Genomic DNA, 17,722 nt, shown 5'->3' with positions numbered 1-17,722 from the left:
TCGTGATTGCTAGTTACAGTGCAAGTCATCAGAATATGTGACATCAATTATTTGCAATAGATGAACTGCATTTGGGTTTCCGGAAGGCAGAATTAGCACAGAAAATTACTAAATTGGGCGCACAGGTTTGTAGTTTTTAATGCTATTTATTCAAGCATTCTTACTTAAAAAAGCAAACCAAAATGTCGTCGTCTATATCACATATTTTGTTCGCGTTCGTGTTGCCTCCGGCATTTACTACTCTGTCGGCCCAGCTCTAGGTCATTAGCAAGGCGGTTATGTGGTTTTCTAGTACTGCTTGCGCTAAATTGGCACCATTTTTCACCGCCAACGAGTAAGCTGATTCTCCGTCTTCATTCGTATCGGTAAAACTCGCTCCACCATTCAACAGCTCGTTGCACGTGTGCGGATGGTTTCCGGCCGCCGCATACATGAGCGCAGTATTCCCAACAATATCCATATGGTTGATGGAGGCTCCCCTCTCCAGAAGAAGCCGCACGATATCATTGTGTCCACCGGCACCGGAAATAACCAAAGGGGTTATCATATCGTTAGCTTGCTTATTTGGATCCGCACCGCACCTGAGAGAAATGATAACGTTTAGAACGTGGCCTCGGTATACATGTACTTAGAGGGGATGTACTTTAGTAGAATAGTTACAGCTGCCAGTTGGCCGTAGTAGCACGCCCAATGCAACGGAGTGTAGTTGTTGGAATCGACCGCATCAACCGATGGCTCAGCACGCACTTGTTCCTCCGTAATCTCACCCTGGCCAGTTTTTTCGTGAAAATTGAGACAAATTTCACTGGGGATGCTGGCCTCCGTGTTTCCCCGTTGCAGATTTGTCAGAACCGTGTTCGATGGTTTGTACGGTAGAAATGCACTTTTCCGTTTACCGCTCGCCAGTAGCGGGTTGAAATCATTTTTTCTGTTCGCAGCAATCGACAAAAATCACGTAAAAGGTCACATAATTGCCGTAAGAACGGAAGATTGGCTTACCGATCCGGTTCTTCATCCGAGTTTGGTGACGAGCTCATTTTTACGTTCGAAGTAATTCGTGTTTTCCTGTGTCCTGCTCCTTGTAAACAAAACAATTGTGACATACGCGTCAAATCAAGGTTAGCGTCTTTCAAAATCGTGAAATATTTCATGTTCATGTTTCTAATTTGAATCAAAAGTAAAGCATATTGAACCAAATGTTACCGATCATTTATTTATAGGCACATTGCTAATGAAATATCCAATATTAGTCTGTTTCGAGACCACAAAACATTAAACGTTCACCGTACTAGAAATGCAAATTTTGTAGGATCAATTGTTTGGGGCTTGAGAGCACTTAATTAGGGGGCGACCCAGCGGTTTCGAAGTTCGAGCTTCATTCCCTTTCTTCTTCCTGCAAACGGTAAATATCCGCCTTGTTCATGAAGTAGTACGTTGGCTGACGGCCCTTCAAATCTTTCAGCACGCGTTTGGCTCCATTTTTGATCAAAATACGGCTTATCGCTTCCACGTTGCTTACGCCCATTGCGTAGTGTAAAGGAGTTCGCTGCAACTGGTATTTAAATGAGAAGAACAGATTAAGCACAACCCGGGATGAGGAAGAATCATCCCGTACGCACATTGTCACCAATTTTGAGAACTGCGCTGAAGTTGGATGCCAAATAGTCGACCATGTCCTCGTTTTCCATCAATATTGCTATATGGAGTGAGCATCGACCTTCGGAAAGAGAACGGATTCAAAAACTACTTCTATAGGACTGGTTGGACCTTACAGCGTACCGTAGTAGTTCTTTGCTCGCACAAGCTTAGGCCCATCTGGTGATTTGGTAAGTTTTACCACCGCCTCGAACCTCTTCTCCCGGATGGCGCTGAGGAGGTTTTCACGATTTTCCTGAAAGTTCGAGGAAAACCCAATTTGATATAACCTGATTCGCGGAAAGTTTGCCCGTACCGGCACTCACCTCGAATGTTCGGGCTGTTTCAAGGAAGCGCACCATATCCTGGTGTCCACGTGTGCTGGCCACCTCCTGTATGGTGGTTCCATCCGGTGCAACAACGTCCACAATGTGATCGTATCCCTCCAGCAGCATTCCACTCAGTGCCTCCAAATCACCTTGTGAAATTGAGCAAACACAGGCCGATAAACAGATCGAGTGTCGATGGACCGATAAACGGTGCCTACCTTTGGCGGCCACTCCTATAATGTATCGATCGATTTCGCGGGCGTTCTCCGGTTGGGTGGCTTGCAGCGCCACATCCCTTGCAGTTCGGTACAGCTCGTCCCGGTAGGTAATGTTGACACCGGACTCCTCGATCAGCTGGATCAAAGCATTGCGCCCGTGCGATCGAGCACACGCAAAATGCAGTATACTCTGACCATGCTCGTCCTGTCATTAGGGAATAATTTCAGGCAACTGGCGGCATTGCTAAAACGGCCATAACCAAACGTACCCGATCGTCTGCCGGTGCCTGGTTTACGTCCGATTCCTCAGGAGACGGCGCATTTTCGTCCCGCACCGTAGGCTCCATGGCAGCCGGTGGCGGCGTAGATGGTTTCCTCGGCGGTGGAACAGCCTCCGACGCTGCGCCAACTTGCTGGGCCGAACTGTCTAGGTCGCGCTCGGCCGGTTCCTGTTTCACTTGCCCCTCAATGCAGTTGTTGTTTGAATCGTTACCCGGCGACTTCTTGTGGTCCTGCGGTTTGGTTTTATGGTTGACGAAGTTGTACAAATAGTTTGCCAGATACGTGATGGGGTCCGGTGGCCGTTTGTTGGCCACTTCGGTCAGCCCCTTGATGAGGGGATCGCCTAAAGCTGCCGGAACACCGAAAAGATGGCCGATCAGTTCGCGAATGTTCGTCTCGCACTTACCCGAGCCGGTTACTTACAGGTGGCCAAATAGCGACCTTCCTCGGTGCGAAACAATGGGATTTCCACCTGTTGCTCACCCAACTCTGGAACGAATGTAAGCATCGGTTACGGGGCGTCGGTAGGCGCACGGCGTATACGAGGCGCTCCATCGAATACACATATTCATTGTTTATTGTACAAATTCAAGGGAACACAACGAAAAATCGGAATACAGCGACTCCAGTTAATAACAAGGTGCAAGGGTATTCAAGGAACGTATGTTGGTATGTTAACAAGAAGCAACACAAGAAAGTAAGAGAATGTATGATGCAGTCAGGCACTGCGACACGCTGCCGAGTGGTGCCGAGAGATTCCGAGCAATGTCCTGTAGCTTCCGGTTGTTATCTCTAACTCCAAAGTGGGGGTGGGAGGAATGAAATAACTACACAGCTCACGGCAGGAGCAACAAACTAAACCGAACGGCACTAGGTAAAAAGGTGAAACGAAAACGAAAATGCTTCAGCTAACGTTTGTCAAACAACGGAAACGGCCAGGGACACAGAGCACGAGAGAAAGAGCTGGAAGCGAGGGAACAGAAGAAGTGGGGAAAGACAAAAATGATATGTTGGGCATGATTTGAGGCTACGCAAATCATCGTTGTACCGAACCGTCTCGTGAGTCCAATAGTAGGTACAGCCCGTCGGCGGATTACAGCGAGGTTCGGGCGTAAGTTTGACGTACAACGAGCAGCAAACACATGATCACACACCGAGGAGAGCGATTAAGAAGAACACGGCTCGAACGGAAAACAGGCAAAACAGAGATCGGATCTTGAAATCTTGGTGATTGCTACTAACCCGCATCCGCGACTTTTGTCAGTTCAACTTCTTCCAGTCTCCAGGCTTCGCGGAAACTCATTTCTCTCCACACTCTGTCTCTGGCCCGACGAATACTGGGCGGGTAGGTGGGGGTGGGGGCGACATGGAAGACCCAGTCCAACTCCTGGTGTCCCTTTGTAGTAATCCATCAAACTCATTTCTTATATCTTACCACACCCTCGGGGGCGTGTACAACCCGATCTCTCGCTGCCACAGACGCTTACAAAGTCGCACTAGTTGCGTGTCACGGAAAACAGATACTCGACAGCCCGGAGACGTGGTGCCGCATACAAAATGGAGTGCGCAGTGATTAAGGTGAAGCTTTCTGACACTACTGGCTAACTGGTTCCCTGCTGAACTGGTCACTGCTGAGCCGGGGCCGGGGCACCGTCCACGGCAAGGCTGAGCTTTTTCTTACGAAAGATGCGCAACAGTGTGGCGGCGATGTGCAGAGAGTTCGACATCGACAGCTCCTTCTCGAGCGCCACGATGTTGGTGACGGCGCTGGCAAAGTCCTGGAAGAGTTGCCACTCGGTCTGCGCCAGGCTGCGCATGTTGCACGCCCGCACCAAGCCATCGTCCGTGAGCAGGTGCAGCCCGCGGACCACGCACAGGTGACGCAGGTTTTCGCGCTCCTTGCGCAGGTGCGTCAGCGCTAGGCTCAGCGTGAGCTTGAGGCCCGTCCCGAGGAACGACGGCCGCGACACGAGGTAGCCGAGAAAGTAGCTGTGCTTGAACGGGATCCGCTCGTCGAGGAACTTTATGGCGCGGCCGACCTTCGAGTAGGCGGTACCGATGGCCGCCGGGTTTTTGCTTTCGGTGCAGCACATTAGCCGCAGGTGATCCTGCACGTTGACCCACACCACCAGATCGCCCGCGTGGCTAACGTACACACCGCGCCCGTACGGCCAGTACCGGCCATTGATGGCGATCGATTCGGCGGTTTGATGCGGATCGGTATGGTCGAGCAGCGGCACCAGAAGCCCGCTGGCCGCGAGCACCGTGCGCACCTCCGACGGGTTCTCGAGGACCTCGTTCATGCTATAGTACGTGCCGAGTTCCGACTCGCCCGTCACCTGCACAAATTCCGTCGACAGCACCTTGGCCGTAACGAGTCGCTCCACCTGCTCCAGCTGGGCAATGCCGAGATTGAGCGGAAACTCGTACACGTCCAAGTTCCGGCTACACTCGACGACGCAGCCCGTGATGTACTTGCCCGAGGTGTCCAGATTTAGCCGTATGCTGTCCGGATTCTCCCGCAGGATGTTCCCATTCTTCGCGGCGTCCCCGCACTGCTCCGGATGCTGCGGCGGTGGCAGCTGCTGATCGTTGACGGCGTACCGCGGGAAGTACTGCATCGGCGGGTGCGGCATGAACGGCTGCGTTATCTCCATGCAGTGCACGTCCTTGATAAGCGGCACCAGAAACTCCTGGAACACGACAAATGCGTCGTAGTCGGGCATTACGATCCCCACGTTCAGGTCCTCGTCCAGGCGCTTCTCCTTCGTTGCCTTCTTCATCGCCGGCCAGATCACGTCAAACAGATTGTGGTCCAGACGCGTCTGCCGCTTCTTGATCCTATCGAACACGCTGCGCTTGAGGAAACGCGCCAGGTACGAGGTGATGAGGACCCGCAGCGAGGAAGCACTGCCCGGCACACTGTTGTTCGGCAGCCCGACCGACCGTACCAGCAGGTCGTCGGTCGGCTCGTGGATGATCTTGTAGCACCGCTCGAGCGTGGTCAGCGTATCGGCGTCGTCCAGCGGCCGCCGTGCACTGTGCAGATCGTCTGGCACTGTTCCACCGAGGACGCGGATGACAAAGCGAATGACCAATAAGGGTGGTTGAGGGAAATCGAGTTTGCCATTTGGGAGAGTGAAAGGAGTCGCTAGAACTAAGGTTGATGCTTTTCGGATCAACTTCGGGATCCGTTGTGCTACACAACTTAAAGTTCCACTTCAACGAAACGAGAGACAGACGCCCCTCCCAACCAGTATCGGACTACTTATCGACACCGTCACGGGCACAAAACGCAAGACACGGTGTAGGAACACTAGGCACGGAAGTTCCAGAACTACATTAGGTTGATGCAATGAAAACGTAAAACGGATGGAATTTCAAAAAGCAAAATCAATTCCAAACCGGAGCTGAAGGTTAGAGTTCGATTGACGATTTGGGCTCTATTGTAACTCTATTCACGTTTCAGGACTTCACAAATGTTTCACAAATATGCAAACCATGGCCCCTTGCACCAGCTGCCCCGAGTCGTCGGCTCTAACGCTCGTAATAAAACGCGCCATTCGTAACACTTCAGCCCCGTGATCGTACATACCTTGATCGTTCAACATCTCCTCGGCCAGCTCTTCCTTGGCACCATAGTCGCGCAACAGCTGCCGATGGGAAAGGATACCCTGTGACTGCACGTGTCCCAGATAGTACTCGGCCGAATGGTTGAGCTGGTTGGAATGGAATGAATAGTTCGCTGTCAGTTCGGTAACCATAATCTAGGGATCCGGTTGCAACCAATCGATAAGGATCCGATCCTTCCGCGGGAAAGATACACACACCGCGTGACGGTACCATATGCATAATTTAGCGATTCTATTTCAAAATCATTCGACCAATCGATCGCAAGGCTCAGGCGTGGCTCGCGAAAAGGCTCCTATAGCAAAGCGAAATGGAGACGCCTGGTGGCCGATAGTGTACCGCCTATCAATGATTCAGACTACCGGGCAGCCACTTACATTATCTTCCACCTTTGCGTTGGCACCCAGATGGGTCAGCAGGTTGTAGAAGTGGCCGTTGTCCTTCAGCGTGGCGGCATAGTGCAGCGGTGTCCGGCCGTCGTCGTCGGTGGTGCTGAGCGTTTCCGGAAACCGACCCGCCAAGTAACGCACGATCCCTGGTGAGCACAGAAAAGCGAAAAATTAATATTTTACCTTTTCCAAACTTGTCATTAGATGGATCTTCGGCAGAGCGTTCCGCGGACCATTAATATCAGCAGGAGTGATGTGCTGTTGCGCCATCCGTGTCGTGCAAGCGATAGGTCACCAATGAAGGTATACTTGCTACGCGCCAGGTCAGACGCACAGTTCGATAAAGACCTCATTCGACGAAAGAAAATGTAAGGCCAGAGCGTCTCGTTAAGTATGCATCGCGTGAAGACGCGATGGTACAGCTCCACGTTCGTGAAGGCAAGACATTGCCCCAACCACCACAAAATCGATATCGGACACTCATTAGTCCCATTGAAGGACACCGGGACACTACACTTCTGAGTTCAATTGGGTCATTAAGAACGTCCTAGGGGAGATCTTCACTTGCCATCCGTTCAATGTTTTGGAACTGCATGGGAACGGTACTGGAGTTAATTGCGGTTACCTGCGTGCCCGAAAACCGTTGCCACGTGCAGGGGCGTTGCGCCATGCGGCGATATCTCGTCCTTTGCCGTGGCGAATTTACGCCGGTCCAGGGCCGACTGTAGATCACGCAGACTGCCCTCGCGTGCCGCTAGATGGACGCGCCTTATTTTGCCCTGCGGATGAAATTTAGGAGAAATATTGGCCCACACGTGGGGTAGTCGGGTTAATCGGTTGTCAATCTCGAATCTCCATGATTTATGAGCCTCAGTGTACTGTAGCGCAGCAATCTATTCTTGGCATGTGTGGCCCTCCAGGGAAGGGTAATTGTCTGGAGCTTACGAAGGTCTACATTGTTGAGTGTTTATTTTGTCTCGAAACAACAACCAATAAGGTGTATAAGGTGTTCGGGTCTGGCCACGGAGCTTCAGTCGGGTCGGTTAAACGTGTGCCTCACGCATATCGATTTTCAATTAACCCAACCGCAGCCTGTCTTACCATGTAGGCCGGTACATTTTGTAGAAACGCCAGAATCTCCGGTTGGTCTGCCGATCGGCCAATCAGAGACTTTCCCTTGCCATTCAGTACGATCGCGGCCAGCTTCTCCAAATCGGCCGAGTCGATTGCATCCTGGACCGACTGTTCTTCCTGTCGAGTTTAAAGAAATGGAAACAAACCCCTATAATGGGCGATCTAAAGGGAAGTGAGTTCGATAACTTTGCCGGTGAACCTTGGCAGTAGTTCAGTAACAAAAATTGGATGCGGGATGTGTTTGACCACAACGTAAAAACGGTATCTGAGAAGCGTATGCACGAGCTAGCAATACATTGCAACAGGAAGCAACAAATGGCGCAATACTCTACGCAAGCATCGTGCACACGCGCGCGGGAACACGTGTCAGAGCGTACACATCACACGGCTACGGTGGCGGAATCTGTGGTCCGCCCTAACACACAGTAAGTAGCAATAAGAGGTATAAAGTGAGTTTACATTCAACCGTTCCTCGAGCTCTTCGCGCACCAGCCGATGGTTTGTGGACTGCAGCTGCCCGTTGTCCGGTTCGCCCTGCACCGTGCCCTCGATCTCCAGCACCTGGCTCGGCACTTCCTCCGACAGCGGCTTTGTTTCCGGTTCGGACGGCGGAACGGTAGTCGGTCGCTCCTGGGATTCCTGCTCCTGCGGTTCCTTTTGCATCCCTTCCCTGCCATCTTCGGCGTCGGAGATTTGGGTCGGTTCGACCACTCCGTTCTGCGTGCCATCGTATCGGACCGCCACAACAGCCAACAACAACGATCAGAGTACGCACGGAGAAAATGAAAGTAAAATCGCATCACACGTTAGTAGCGTCTGGGACTTTTGGCGGGCGGGAAGGCCATTGGGAAACCGCAGCAGACTCAGTTCAGGCAGTGGTGGCGCCCGAACAAAGGGGAACCTCTCTGGCCCCTCTGGAGATAAACAGAGGAAGATGCATTAACAAGATTTCAACCACGGAACCATGTGAGGAAAATGGGAAAAAACGGGGGAAACACAACAGAATGAACAAGACATTACGTGAAATGCTTCGTACTATATTTGGTAACGTTTCAACACTGACAACACACGACACACACACAGACACACATGAATACGAACACGGATGTATGAAGTAGCGTAAAGCAGCCACTCTCTATTGCTGTGTTCTAAGAACCATTAATTCATCACATCCTTCCAGTCTGATCAGTGTGTTCTTTGGTTCATTTTTCTTGTTCTACTACTAGTTTGCTGTGTTTGTTAATTTGTTTGTTTGTTTCTTTCCATTCACGAAATGTTTTGTTGCAGTTGCTGTTTGTGTCGACAATTGTATGTCGTTTGATATTTGTTTGATATTAAACGATCGGTACACTAAGGACATTCACAAAGGGCCACACAATGCACAAAGATGGAACGCCAACTCGCTACTGCAGAAAGCGCACTCTATGTTGCGTGTTGTTGCCTACGGGACCTACAGAAAGCATTGACCGGTCGGGGAGGGTAGGGATTTGACCAGATTCGACATCCCGGAACAACGACAACGGGACGGAGGAAACGTCAAACAACAAAGCAAAGCCAGCAACAATATTGGAGATCGCGTGCATGTGGTCGAATGTGGCGGACGGATGATTGTTTGCATGCTTTGTGGTCTCTACTAGGCTCCTCCGCTACTCAGCTCCAACAAAATGGCTTCCGCGGGTCGTTGCTTGGTCGCTACGCCGAACCATCACTCGAGCCCTGCGCGGTTAAAATCTTGCCGGCATCTCTATCTCTCTCTCTCTCTCTCTCTTTCGACCTCCATCGGTCTGTCGGTCTCTCTCGCTCGGCGAGAGTTTCCAAAAATACAAAATTCAAATGGTGCGGCTGCTGGCGGGACAAATGACGGCGTTCTATACCTCGGCTCCCGTGCGGTAGCTAACGATCTGCACATCGGTACTGCTGGAATCATCGTTTCCCTCCGAGTCTTCATCGCCCTCAGCGGTGGCCCGATCCGATACGTCAATGGAGCCGGTTCCGGTGTGGCTCGATTTGTGCGACACGACCGACTTGCCGGACGATGCACCCCGAACCACGGTCTGCGAGGAAATTGCCCGGGAATCAGCACCGTTCGATGGACGTGAACCGTCGGAGATCGCCGATTCCTTCACCGAACCGGGTCGGGTGCGGTGACCCGAAGAACGGGAGCTTTCACTGGGCACCGTAGGGCTTTGCCTGTCGTTCTGCCGGATGTCGCCGTGATCAGTGGGGGCCGACGATTGTCTACTGGTTCGCCCGTCCTCTTCTTGATCAACTTTAGACGTCGACCTGATGCTCTTCCCTGAGGTGGTCCTCGATTGCGATCCGGTGCTCGATATGGCCGACGTCGGTGGGCGCACTGAGGACTCTTCGGTCGTTCCATTGGTGGCAAGTGGCTCGCCATCCCCTTCGCCATCCTTCCCCAGACTGTCCTGTTCGATTTCTTCGTCTTGCGGAGCGGTGAGAGCGTGCTCCAAGCTGTCCCGCGATACTTCGGCTTCTTCAGCGCCCTCAGGAGACCCATTGCTATCCGGCTCCGACTTTAATGGTTCCTTAGGCAGCTCATCTTCTGGTTCCTCCCCGGAGCCACCTGAACTGTGCATTGAAACTCCTCCCGCGGATGGTTCTCGGCTGTTGCCATTCGGCTTGGTGCCGGCCGATTGACGACCACTCGCTGGTGACTCTTGGCCAACAGCCGTGGCATCAGCTGCCGCCAATTCTAGATCCTCGATCCTAGCCACTGACCCTAAGGTATCGGGGGAAATGGTTTCGCCGGCGATCTCATCTGCTTGATGACTATCACCGTTAACGCTAGTGCTTGGTACGATCCCGGCCGACCGACCGACACCTGCCCGATTGCTTTGCTCTACTGGCTCCACTACTGTCCCGTCCTGTGGAGTAGACAAATTGACACACGTTTGTTCCTAGGCATTCCGACAAATGTACATTATTTACAGGTACGCCCGGGGTTGTCACACATACATACACATCGAAATAGAGGAAAGAGATAAAGAGATAGCATTAAAGGATTCCGTTAAAAGTAGGAAGAAAATAGTGGCAACGAAGGTGCAGAAATGTGCCCAAAAAACAGAAGAGATCGTAGCCGATCACTGGGCGACCACGGGGAACTAAACTAGTTGCACTCGGTATGTAGCGACCGGAACCAGCTCTCGTAGGGTTTGTGTTGGTCGCTGGGCGCGCGCATGTCTATACACATTAAAGCTCTATTTGAGGTGTTGCTCTAAACAAAACCAAAAAGGCCACGTGTCTACTGGATGGCTTCAGTAAGACATCTAGCGGAGTTCTATAAACTCCTCGGTTTGCTAAATATTAACATTTGTACAAGTATTTCCTCTCCTACGAATCTTCAAGACCTCCATTTTAAACGTTCCACTTCGAGAATGATTAGCTTTCGGACCATTGTCAACTCGCCCAGGGAACATTTTGATACGAAGAATTTTGAAAATAGTGCCAAAAGACGCGGGTGCTACTAAATTTCGATAGAGTTACTAATTCCAAACGGTTGTGTGCATTTAATTGGTGAACTTTGAAGTTCAAACAAATACGTGCCCATTTTTGGTCCTAATTTTTTGCAAAGCGAACTTAAGTTTAAAAAAATGTGTGACATTTGTCAAATGAAACACGATGAGCGTTGAGTAATGGATCGAATTGAACTTTCGGGGGAGTAAAAGTAAAGAAAGCGAAACAAGATACGGTTCGCCACAATACGCACAGTAGAAGGAAGAAAAATAGTAGAAAAGTGGCGGGAAAACGGAAACCAATCGGTGGGAAACGAGGCCCTCTTTACCTCCTCGGCTGCCACTTCGCCTTGTTCGCTTGCGTTCTCCGTCTGCTGATTATGGTTAGTTACTGCCTGGTCCACGCCATTGTCGCTGAGTGTGTCATTTTGACCATCGCCATTCCGCGGTTCTTCTCTGTATCGAAGCAAAGCAGTGAGTTGAAAAGGAGAAAATGGATCCCTTTTTGTGAATCTCCATTCAATAAAGGCACGAAGGCCTCTGGGAACGAATCGCTTACTTGTCACTGCCGGCTGGGAGTTCTGGTTCGGCGTCGAGATCGGTGAGTACGCCATTGGTAAGGTTCTGCACGGATTTCGATTTGGCGACGTTAACCGACAAGCAATCTCCGGCCAGCCCCGGATCTGCTGGACCCGCGTCCAGCAAATTATTCTGCGAAAGAAACGGTTTCATTCGCGTCTGTGAGCCCTGCATGCGGATGGCGCGCCAAACAAAGAACCAAAAGAGTGAGAAAGAAAGAGAGAAAAAGAGAGAGAGAAAGAGAGAGAGAGGCCATCCACATGCAGAAATACAAACAACGCGAGTAACGCAAGAGTAACGAGTAAGCGATTGGGATGTCTGGTCAACTGCCGCAACACACCGTGAGCTACCTCATCGGAATCATCGTCCAGCGTGAACATGGCCCAGTCGAAACAGGCCGGAAATCCTTGCTGTGAAATTCTGGGCGCTTCCGGGATGACCGACAGCAGCGACCGGTCGATGTCGCCCGCCTTGTTCTTGTAGTACTCGGCCGGTTTGTGGCGCTGGCGTGGGGCGATTTAAGACAAACGGGTTCGGTAAACGGACAGGGCTTCCAGAAGGGACTCCCCGAGAGCGGAACCTCTACTCACGTCATCCAGTGCCGTCTCGTCGGCACCCGCCTGCACCAGCAGATTGAAGCTGCGCGCGTTATTCTTCGCACTGGCGGCCCAGTGCAGCGGTGTCCGGCCGCCGTGGTCCTCGTCCGAGGAGAGGCTCGGCCACACAGACAGTATGTACTCGACGATCTGCGTGTGGGCCAGTCCGGCTGCTTTGTGGAGCGGTGTCAGCCCGTGTGCGTCCTTGCTCGTCAGTATGACACGTGGGGCCGGTGGTGCCGTCTTCTCCTTCAGCGTGTCCAGATCGTTCTCGATGACGGCCTGATGAATGTCCTTAATGACACCCTGCGGACGGGGACAACCGTAGGTAAATGGGCAGTTCAGTAGTACGAGCGCGCACCGCCACCCCTTACCATAACGTGCGGGACACACTCTAGGAATCGCTTCATCTTCGGATGGTGGGACGTCTCCGTTCGCAGGCGCATCCCCTGGCCGGCCCACAGCACCTTCGCCAGCTTGGACATCTGCTTGTGGTGCAACCATATCCGGATGTTCGACGGTTTGATCACTATCGATCCGGTCCGGTCGGCGGAGGCCACGGGAAAGGTCAATGAAAAAAAATTAGGTTAGAGTCGGACCCCGACCGGCCGACGACATGGTGGCGTGTGTCGCTCGGTGTGTGTCATTACCGTCTCTGCTCCTGTAATCGTTATCCTTCGCCGCTAGCTGATTGGTCATTTGGAGCACTGGCGCGACGATCGATAGTGGCGGTCGATAATGATAGACAGTCGCGGTGGGCGGAATCCGAAACGAGACAAGACCACAAGAGAATCATCAACGAAGCAATACGATATCGATTGGCAGGGCTATGGATGTTACCCAACGGCATCGAACCACATTCTAAGGAACTTTGCTGGGACATTCATACCTTTCCGTCGGCCATTTGCCTAGGGTTTGGTGCATTTGGTGGGCTAGTATTTGAAGTGTTTGGTTGATTCTATTTGGTTGCCTTTACAATGTCTCTACACTTTGAACAACGAAATGTTGAAACATTGGTCAACTTAAGGACCAGAGGCTTACCCGAAAGGAAATTTAAACTGGAGGGAAAGTTACAATTCCTTTGACTCTACCAGGGAGCTCCTTCACTTTATCTCTAGTACGTTCTAGCCAGCGCCTCAATAATTCACCAAGTTGTAGCACAAATGCACTTTCCAGCCCCTACCGTCCATCCGTCGGTGGAGGGAAATCGAAAATGAAAACCCAACGGCCTCAAAGTTACTTTCGCACGATCGCTTCCACAAACAGGCAACAGGAAAAAACTTTCGATTCGGTGTTTAATCACCGCGCACTCGACGGGAGTCATACTTGACTCATTGGTGCTCCAAGGGAGGCCTCACCACAAATGGGTCATGTGAACTACGACCATATGACACAGGTGACTAGCACCCCAGCAAAACTAGGGGAAAAGAAACGGGCTTGCGAAGGCCACGTAGAAAGTTCACAAGCGCGATGAGTAGGTGGTCCTAAGAGGTGTTTGTAGTGGGCTGACTGAAAGTAAAACTTCTTGCGTTACCGTATCGATGGCAGACAATCAATAGGAGAAGGTGTTGCTGGGTGAAGGTGCTCTTATGGCTGCTACCATCAGCCTGTTGAAGGTGAACCACACACACACAACACACACACGCACGGAAGCGCAGACACAGCGAAGTGCTGCTGGTGCTGCTGGTGTTGCTAGATCCCGACGTCAAGAACCGACTGCAGACAGAACCCGACTGGCGCGCACTTTTACACCTTCGATCGTGCCAACTAACGGCCGGCCGGCACCAACTCGTGCGGTATGTGTCAGTAAGCGGTAGGTAGATGAAAGGAAAGCGCCTGCCCATAATCGTTCGACACGTGAGAGGCGTTAGGCGCGGTTTCGCTTTCCCGGTGTACGGGGTGTGCAGGCCACCCAGCCCGGCCCGCCGGCGTTCGATGGATTGGAAAATTGATTTACTCGAAAGATACAATTTATTCGTGTGAGTTTCTGATCTGCTTTTTTCTTGTACCTAGGCGGCCCCATATGTATCATCGAGGACCGGCAGGGCGCACGGACCCTGAACACTTTGATCGAACCGTGGACCGGGCCTAGCACGGATGGGCGGCTCACGAAACGGGTAACGCTCACGGAAGGCGGGTCCTTGTTGTTCGTGTCGATTACTGTTCAATTGCTCGATTCGGTGGCCGAAGTGATCTTTTTTTCTTCCTTTATTACTGTCTGCGACCCTGGTACGTGATGATGAGCGAAAGAAAGAAGGGTTTTCGCCGTGGTCCCATGGCGTGACTGCGCCCACGGCGAAGGTTGCGTGATGTTAAGTAAAAGCGACATGCTAGTAGACACTAGAAAGGGTATGCTTCAAGGAGAAACTTTCCGCAGGTGTTATTGCGCGAAAAACGCCCCAAACGTGGTCAGTGGCTTAAGTTCAAAACTGTTGTCGTAATACCACATACCAGACGTAGTAATAAAATGAATTCAAGACTCATATTATCTAATCGTTCTTTTGTCAGGCCGAAAAGGGGCACAACGAATTGTGTGTTTCGTAGCAAAACGTACAGCACTTTGCATCTCGATCAAACAAATCGAATAAGATAATTGTAAACCAATTTAAAGCGCCAACGACACGATATTTGCACACTGCGGTCGTGTTTACTTGCGAAAGTGCACCCAACCTCCAACGCAACCAACTACCCGACCATTATGGCCATAGCGTCATAGCTTGCTTCAGCAATGAGGTCAATTTGGCGCGGCCCATTGCGGTGCCCTACTACCTCCTACGCAACATATTCCCTATTATGCTGCCGTCGTAGAAGAAAATTGTCTTGTAAGTAGCGGATCCGAGACGAGACAGGCAAAATGGTTATCGATTGAGAAGTGCAAACAAAATGGCGTGAGTGCTACATGACAAAGTCTGGGCTGGTGTTTGCACAAACTGTCCTACGGCCGCCCTGCAACGCGGCGAAGCCCTGAACAAAGGATGAGTTTTGAGTTTCTTAACTTATCCCCCGACGGTAATAATAATCCTATGCCAGGTCAGGTAAGTCAGACGCTTGACATATGTCCAATTATGAGCTGTGAGCTCGATTACGAATTACTCCTCCGTAAGATGGCACTCAAGATTGGCTACCAGCGAATTGGCAGCCACTCCGCAGTCATTACAACCTGAGGTGCAATTTATTGTTGATTAGTCTTGACTGCAACTTGTCGGAATGAAGGAACTATCTTCCGAGTAGCATAATTGACGTGGCATCCGAGCTTCGTTCGTTGAACTCCAGGTAGGTGGGTTCTAGTAAGTGAAACGATCTGACAACAGTTGAAGTATATAATTTCCCCACAGTTCGGGATCGACGAGCGTCCACCGTGTGTGCCAGTGGCAAGATGAGTGAAGTTGATTGACAACAAATGGCTACTTTGCCGCTAGCTATTCCATTAAAAAGGTTAAACACCGTATTGGCTTCGGCTGACCGAAAAGCCACCCTGGGGCAAGCTGTCCTCAAACTGTCTCCCAGCTGATGGATCGCTCAAGTAAGACCCAAGGACTCGAAATAAACCCTCAATTAGGTGTTATTAGAAAACCCTGTAACGATGACATTTAACGGCTTAATCGGTAGCCTTGTTGCTTTGTTTTGCCTTTTCTGGCCAAGATGAACCCGTTCCGAAGTTTCCGCCCGTCTCCAGAAATGGCCTCCAGCCCATCGATAGCCGCAGCGATCAGTGACCGTTTAGCTGGCGTGTTCCTGGCGGAGGGGTCAATCTGCTGGGTGACCAAATGACCTGACAATGGATGATTATGGAGCCGCAACTGTGTTTTTCTGACTCACATCTCGGGTCTTCGACCAAATGTCACGCGTAGAAACCTTCTGATTATATAGCCATCAACATTGTGGGCACGCTACCCCGCCATATGCAATGCGAAACGGACACTCACTTTCGCTCGCTCTATCTCTTTCGTTGCGCTTCGGGCGGCATGCTGTCATCGATCATTAGCATCATCGGACCCGTTGGGCCCTAGTTTCCGGTCAGCGGCCAGCAGCGGACGGCCATACGTCGAGTGACACACTTTGGTCCGCGTGGTGACACATTTTTTGGATCTGTTTTTATTGCCACGTAACAATTACGAATGAATAGTTTATTCGGTGCAGCGTGTGTGTGTGTATTGGTTCTCTGGTGGTATTTCGATAGCAGCGGTGGATTAAATATTAATTGCAAGCTGCCTATGACGTCGGGAGCCTGTAAACAGCCGGTCGATACGGTCAACTGCACCACCGTTTGCCACTTCGTCCCAGTATATGGGGCAACTTGTATTTGTTTTGCTGTAACCCATTTAGCCCCGCCGGTGGATTATCGGAGCAGTGCGTCTGCCTCTCGGTCTGTCTGTCGGTTGGTCGTAAGAACTCAAATGTTTGGACGTGATTTTGTTTTGGTGCCAGTACGGCGAAATGGCATCTATTTTGCGCCCATACTCCCAAATTCCTCTTCTTCGTAGGTGCATTGCCGTAATTCGGCAATTACAACCACCGAGCGGTCTTGGTGCAGAGACAATGTTGATCTCTGTTGCTTACTGTAACGTTATGTTTTACGGGCGGGGTTGTTAGTCCCGCGCCAACCCCTCTGTCATGTTAGTTTCGGGAGTCAAACCCAGGCCAGCTGTGTGACAACGACGAGCGTTACCGAGTACTCTATCAACCGGGAACCATTCCCAAATTAGTTGTTCTTAACTGGCTACTTGCTCGCCGATCACCAAGCCACCAAGAGTTTGTCCTTGGTTATATTGCGCGCACACACAGAACGGAGTTCGCGAACCATTTTCTTTTAAGAAACTCATCATTCTCTTGCCACCTACTTACGGCCTTGACGTACAACAGATACCAATTAGATACGGCTGGCGGGAAAACAAATTCATCGGCTGGAAATTCCCATACCCATCCGGGAGAAGGGGCTCACGAACGAGACACGAACCATAAACTCCCGCACCCGGGCACGCGTGTGGACAATCATAAATCACTGGGCGCCTCCATCGTCACATATCGACAGAAGGGCGAAAAAAGTGGCGCCGATGCCCGGGCGCCCAACTTCGGCAACCAACTTACCCTTGGGTGGCGATGAATGGAAGTATAGCCCGGCGTGGGCCCGCCGTGGGTAGTGTGGCCGTTCTCGTGCAACCGGTGGCGGCGGTAGTGGGGCCATCCTTTCCCAGTATTTATTCTCCGTTTTTGTTCTGCTTCGTTGCGATGGTGGAAAGGACTGCACTCGAAGGAAGCTCCACCGTGACGACGGCGCCGATGACGGTGATGGTTCTATTGAACCATTTTGTGTTGTACCGCCCGTTTGCTATTTCACCGGTGGCCACCGCGCACTATCTAGTTCCGATTGTATCACACAAAACCACGCAGCAGTGCTATGGAAAGCACAACGGTTAGATGGTTAGTGTCTTTATAGCGACTCGCGTGGCCATCCGT

At 51.3% G+C, this 17,722-nt stretch overlaps 2 protein-coding genes across 2 annotated transcripts; both read right to left on the bottom strand.

The window, feature by feature from the left end:
* Window positions 1-134: 134 nt before the first annotated feature.
* LOC128273242 (DNA-binding protein RFXANK) lies at window positions 135-1,037 on the bottom strand. Its single transcript, XM_053011177.1, has 3 exons — window positions 1,000-1,037; window positions 644-928; window positions 135-581 (listed from the first exon to the last, which is right to left on the bottom strand). Exons 1-3 carry the CDS (start codon window positions 1,035-1,037, stop codon window positions 257-259), a joined length of 648 nt encoding a protein of 215 aa, XP_052867137.1. The 3' UTR covers window positions 135-256.
* Window positions 1,038-1,352: 315 nt separating this feature from the next.
* Window positions 1,353-17,450, bottom strand: LOC128270819 (uncharacterized). The gene is made up of 21 exons (XM_053008239.1): window positions 17,354-17,450; window positions 12,915-12,972; window positions 12,640-12,799; window positions 12,260-12,571; window positions 12,020-12,172; window positions 11,650-11,837; window positions 11,420-11,546; window positions 9,492-10,502; window positions 8,077-8,334; window positions 7,585-7,734; window positions 7,109-7,262; window positions 6,472-6,629; window positions 6,060-6,183; window positions 4,146-5,522; window positions 2,888-2,953; window positions 2,452-2,813; window positions 2,183-2,387; window positions 1,962-2,113; window positions 1,780-1,891; window positions 1,620-1,717; window positions 1,353-1,552 (listed from the first exon to the last, which is right to left on the bottom strand). The coding sequence occupies exons 1-21, from the start codon at window positions 17,448-17,450 to the stop codon at window positions 1,376-1,378; spliced, it is 5,499 nt and encodes a 1,832-aa protein (XP_052864199.1). The 3' UTR covers window positions 1,353-1,375.
* Window positions 17,451-17,722: the final 272 nt, after the last annotated feature.

Source organism: Anopheles cruzii, chromosome 3 (genome assembly GCF_943734635.1).
Source record: "Anopheles cruzii chromosome 3, idAnoCruzAS_RS32_06, whole genome shotgun sequence".
NCBI lineage: Eukaryota > Metazoa > Arthropoda > Insecta > Diptera > Culicidae > Anopheles > Anopheles cruzii.
Note: the sequence above shows the minus strand (reverse complement) of the source record. Positions and strands in the feature narration are given on the sequence as shown.

What these genes read in the sequence shown, in the direction of transcription:
- LOC128273242 (XM_053011177.1), bottom strand. Translation starts at nt 1,037, where the DNA reads ATGAGCTCGTCACCAAACTCGGATGAAGAACCGGATCG. An exon ending in TCGGATGAAGAACCGGATCG is followed by an intron (nt 929 to 999) that starts GTAAGCCAATCT and finishes TGCTGCGAACAG; the next exon opens with AAAAAATGATTTCAACCCGC. An exon ending in GCTGTAACTATTCTACTAAA is followed by an intron (nt 582 to 643) that starts GTACATCCCCTC and finishes CATTTCTCTCAG; the next exon opens with GTGCGGTGCGGATCCAAATA.
- LOC128270819 (XM_053008239.1), bottom strand. Translation starts at nt 17,450, where the DNA reads ATGGCCCCACTACCGCCGCCACCGGTTGCACGAGAACGGCCACACTAC. An exon ending in AGTGTGTCCCGCACGTTATG is followed by an intron (nt 12,572 to 12,639) that starts GTAAGGGGTGGC and finishes CCCCGTCCGCAG; the next exon opens with GGTGTCATTAAGGACATTCA. An exon ending in AGGCACCGGCAGACGATCGG is followed by an intron (nt 2,388 to 2,451) that starts GTACGTTTGGTT and finishes CCCTAATGACAG; the next exon opens with GACGAGCATGGTCAGAGTAT.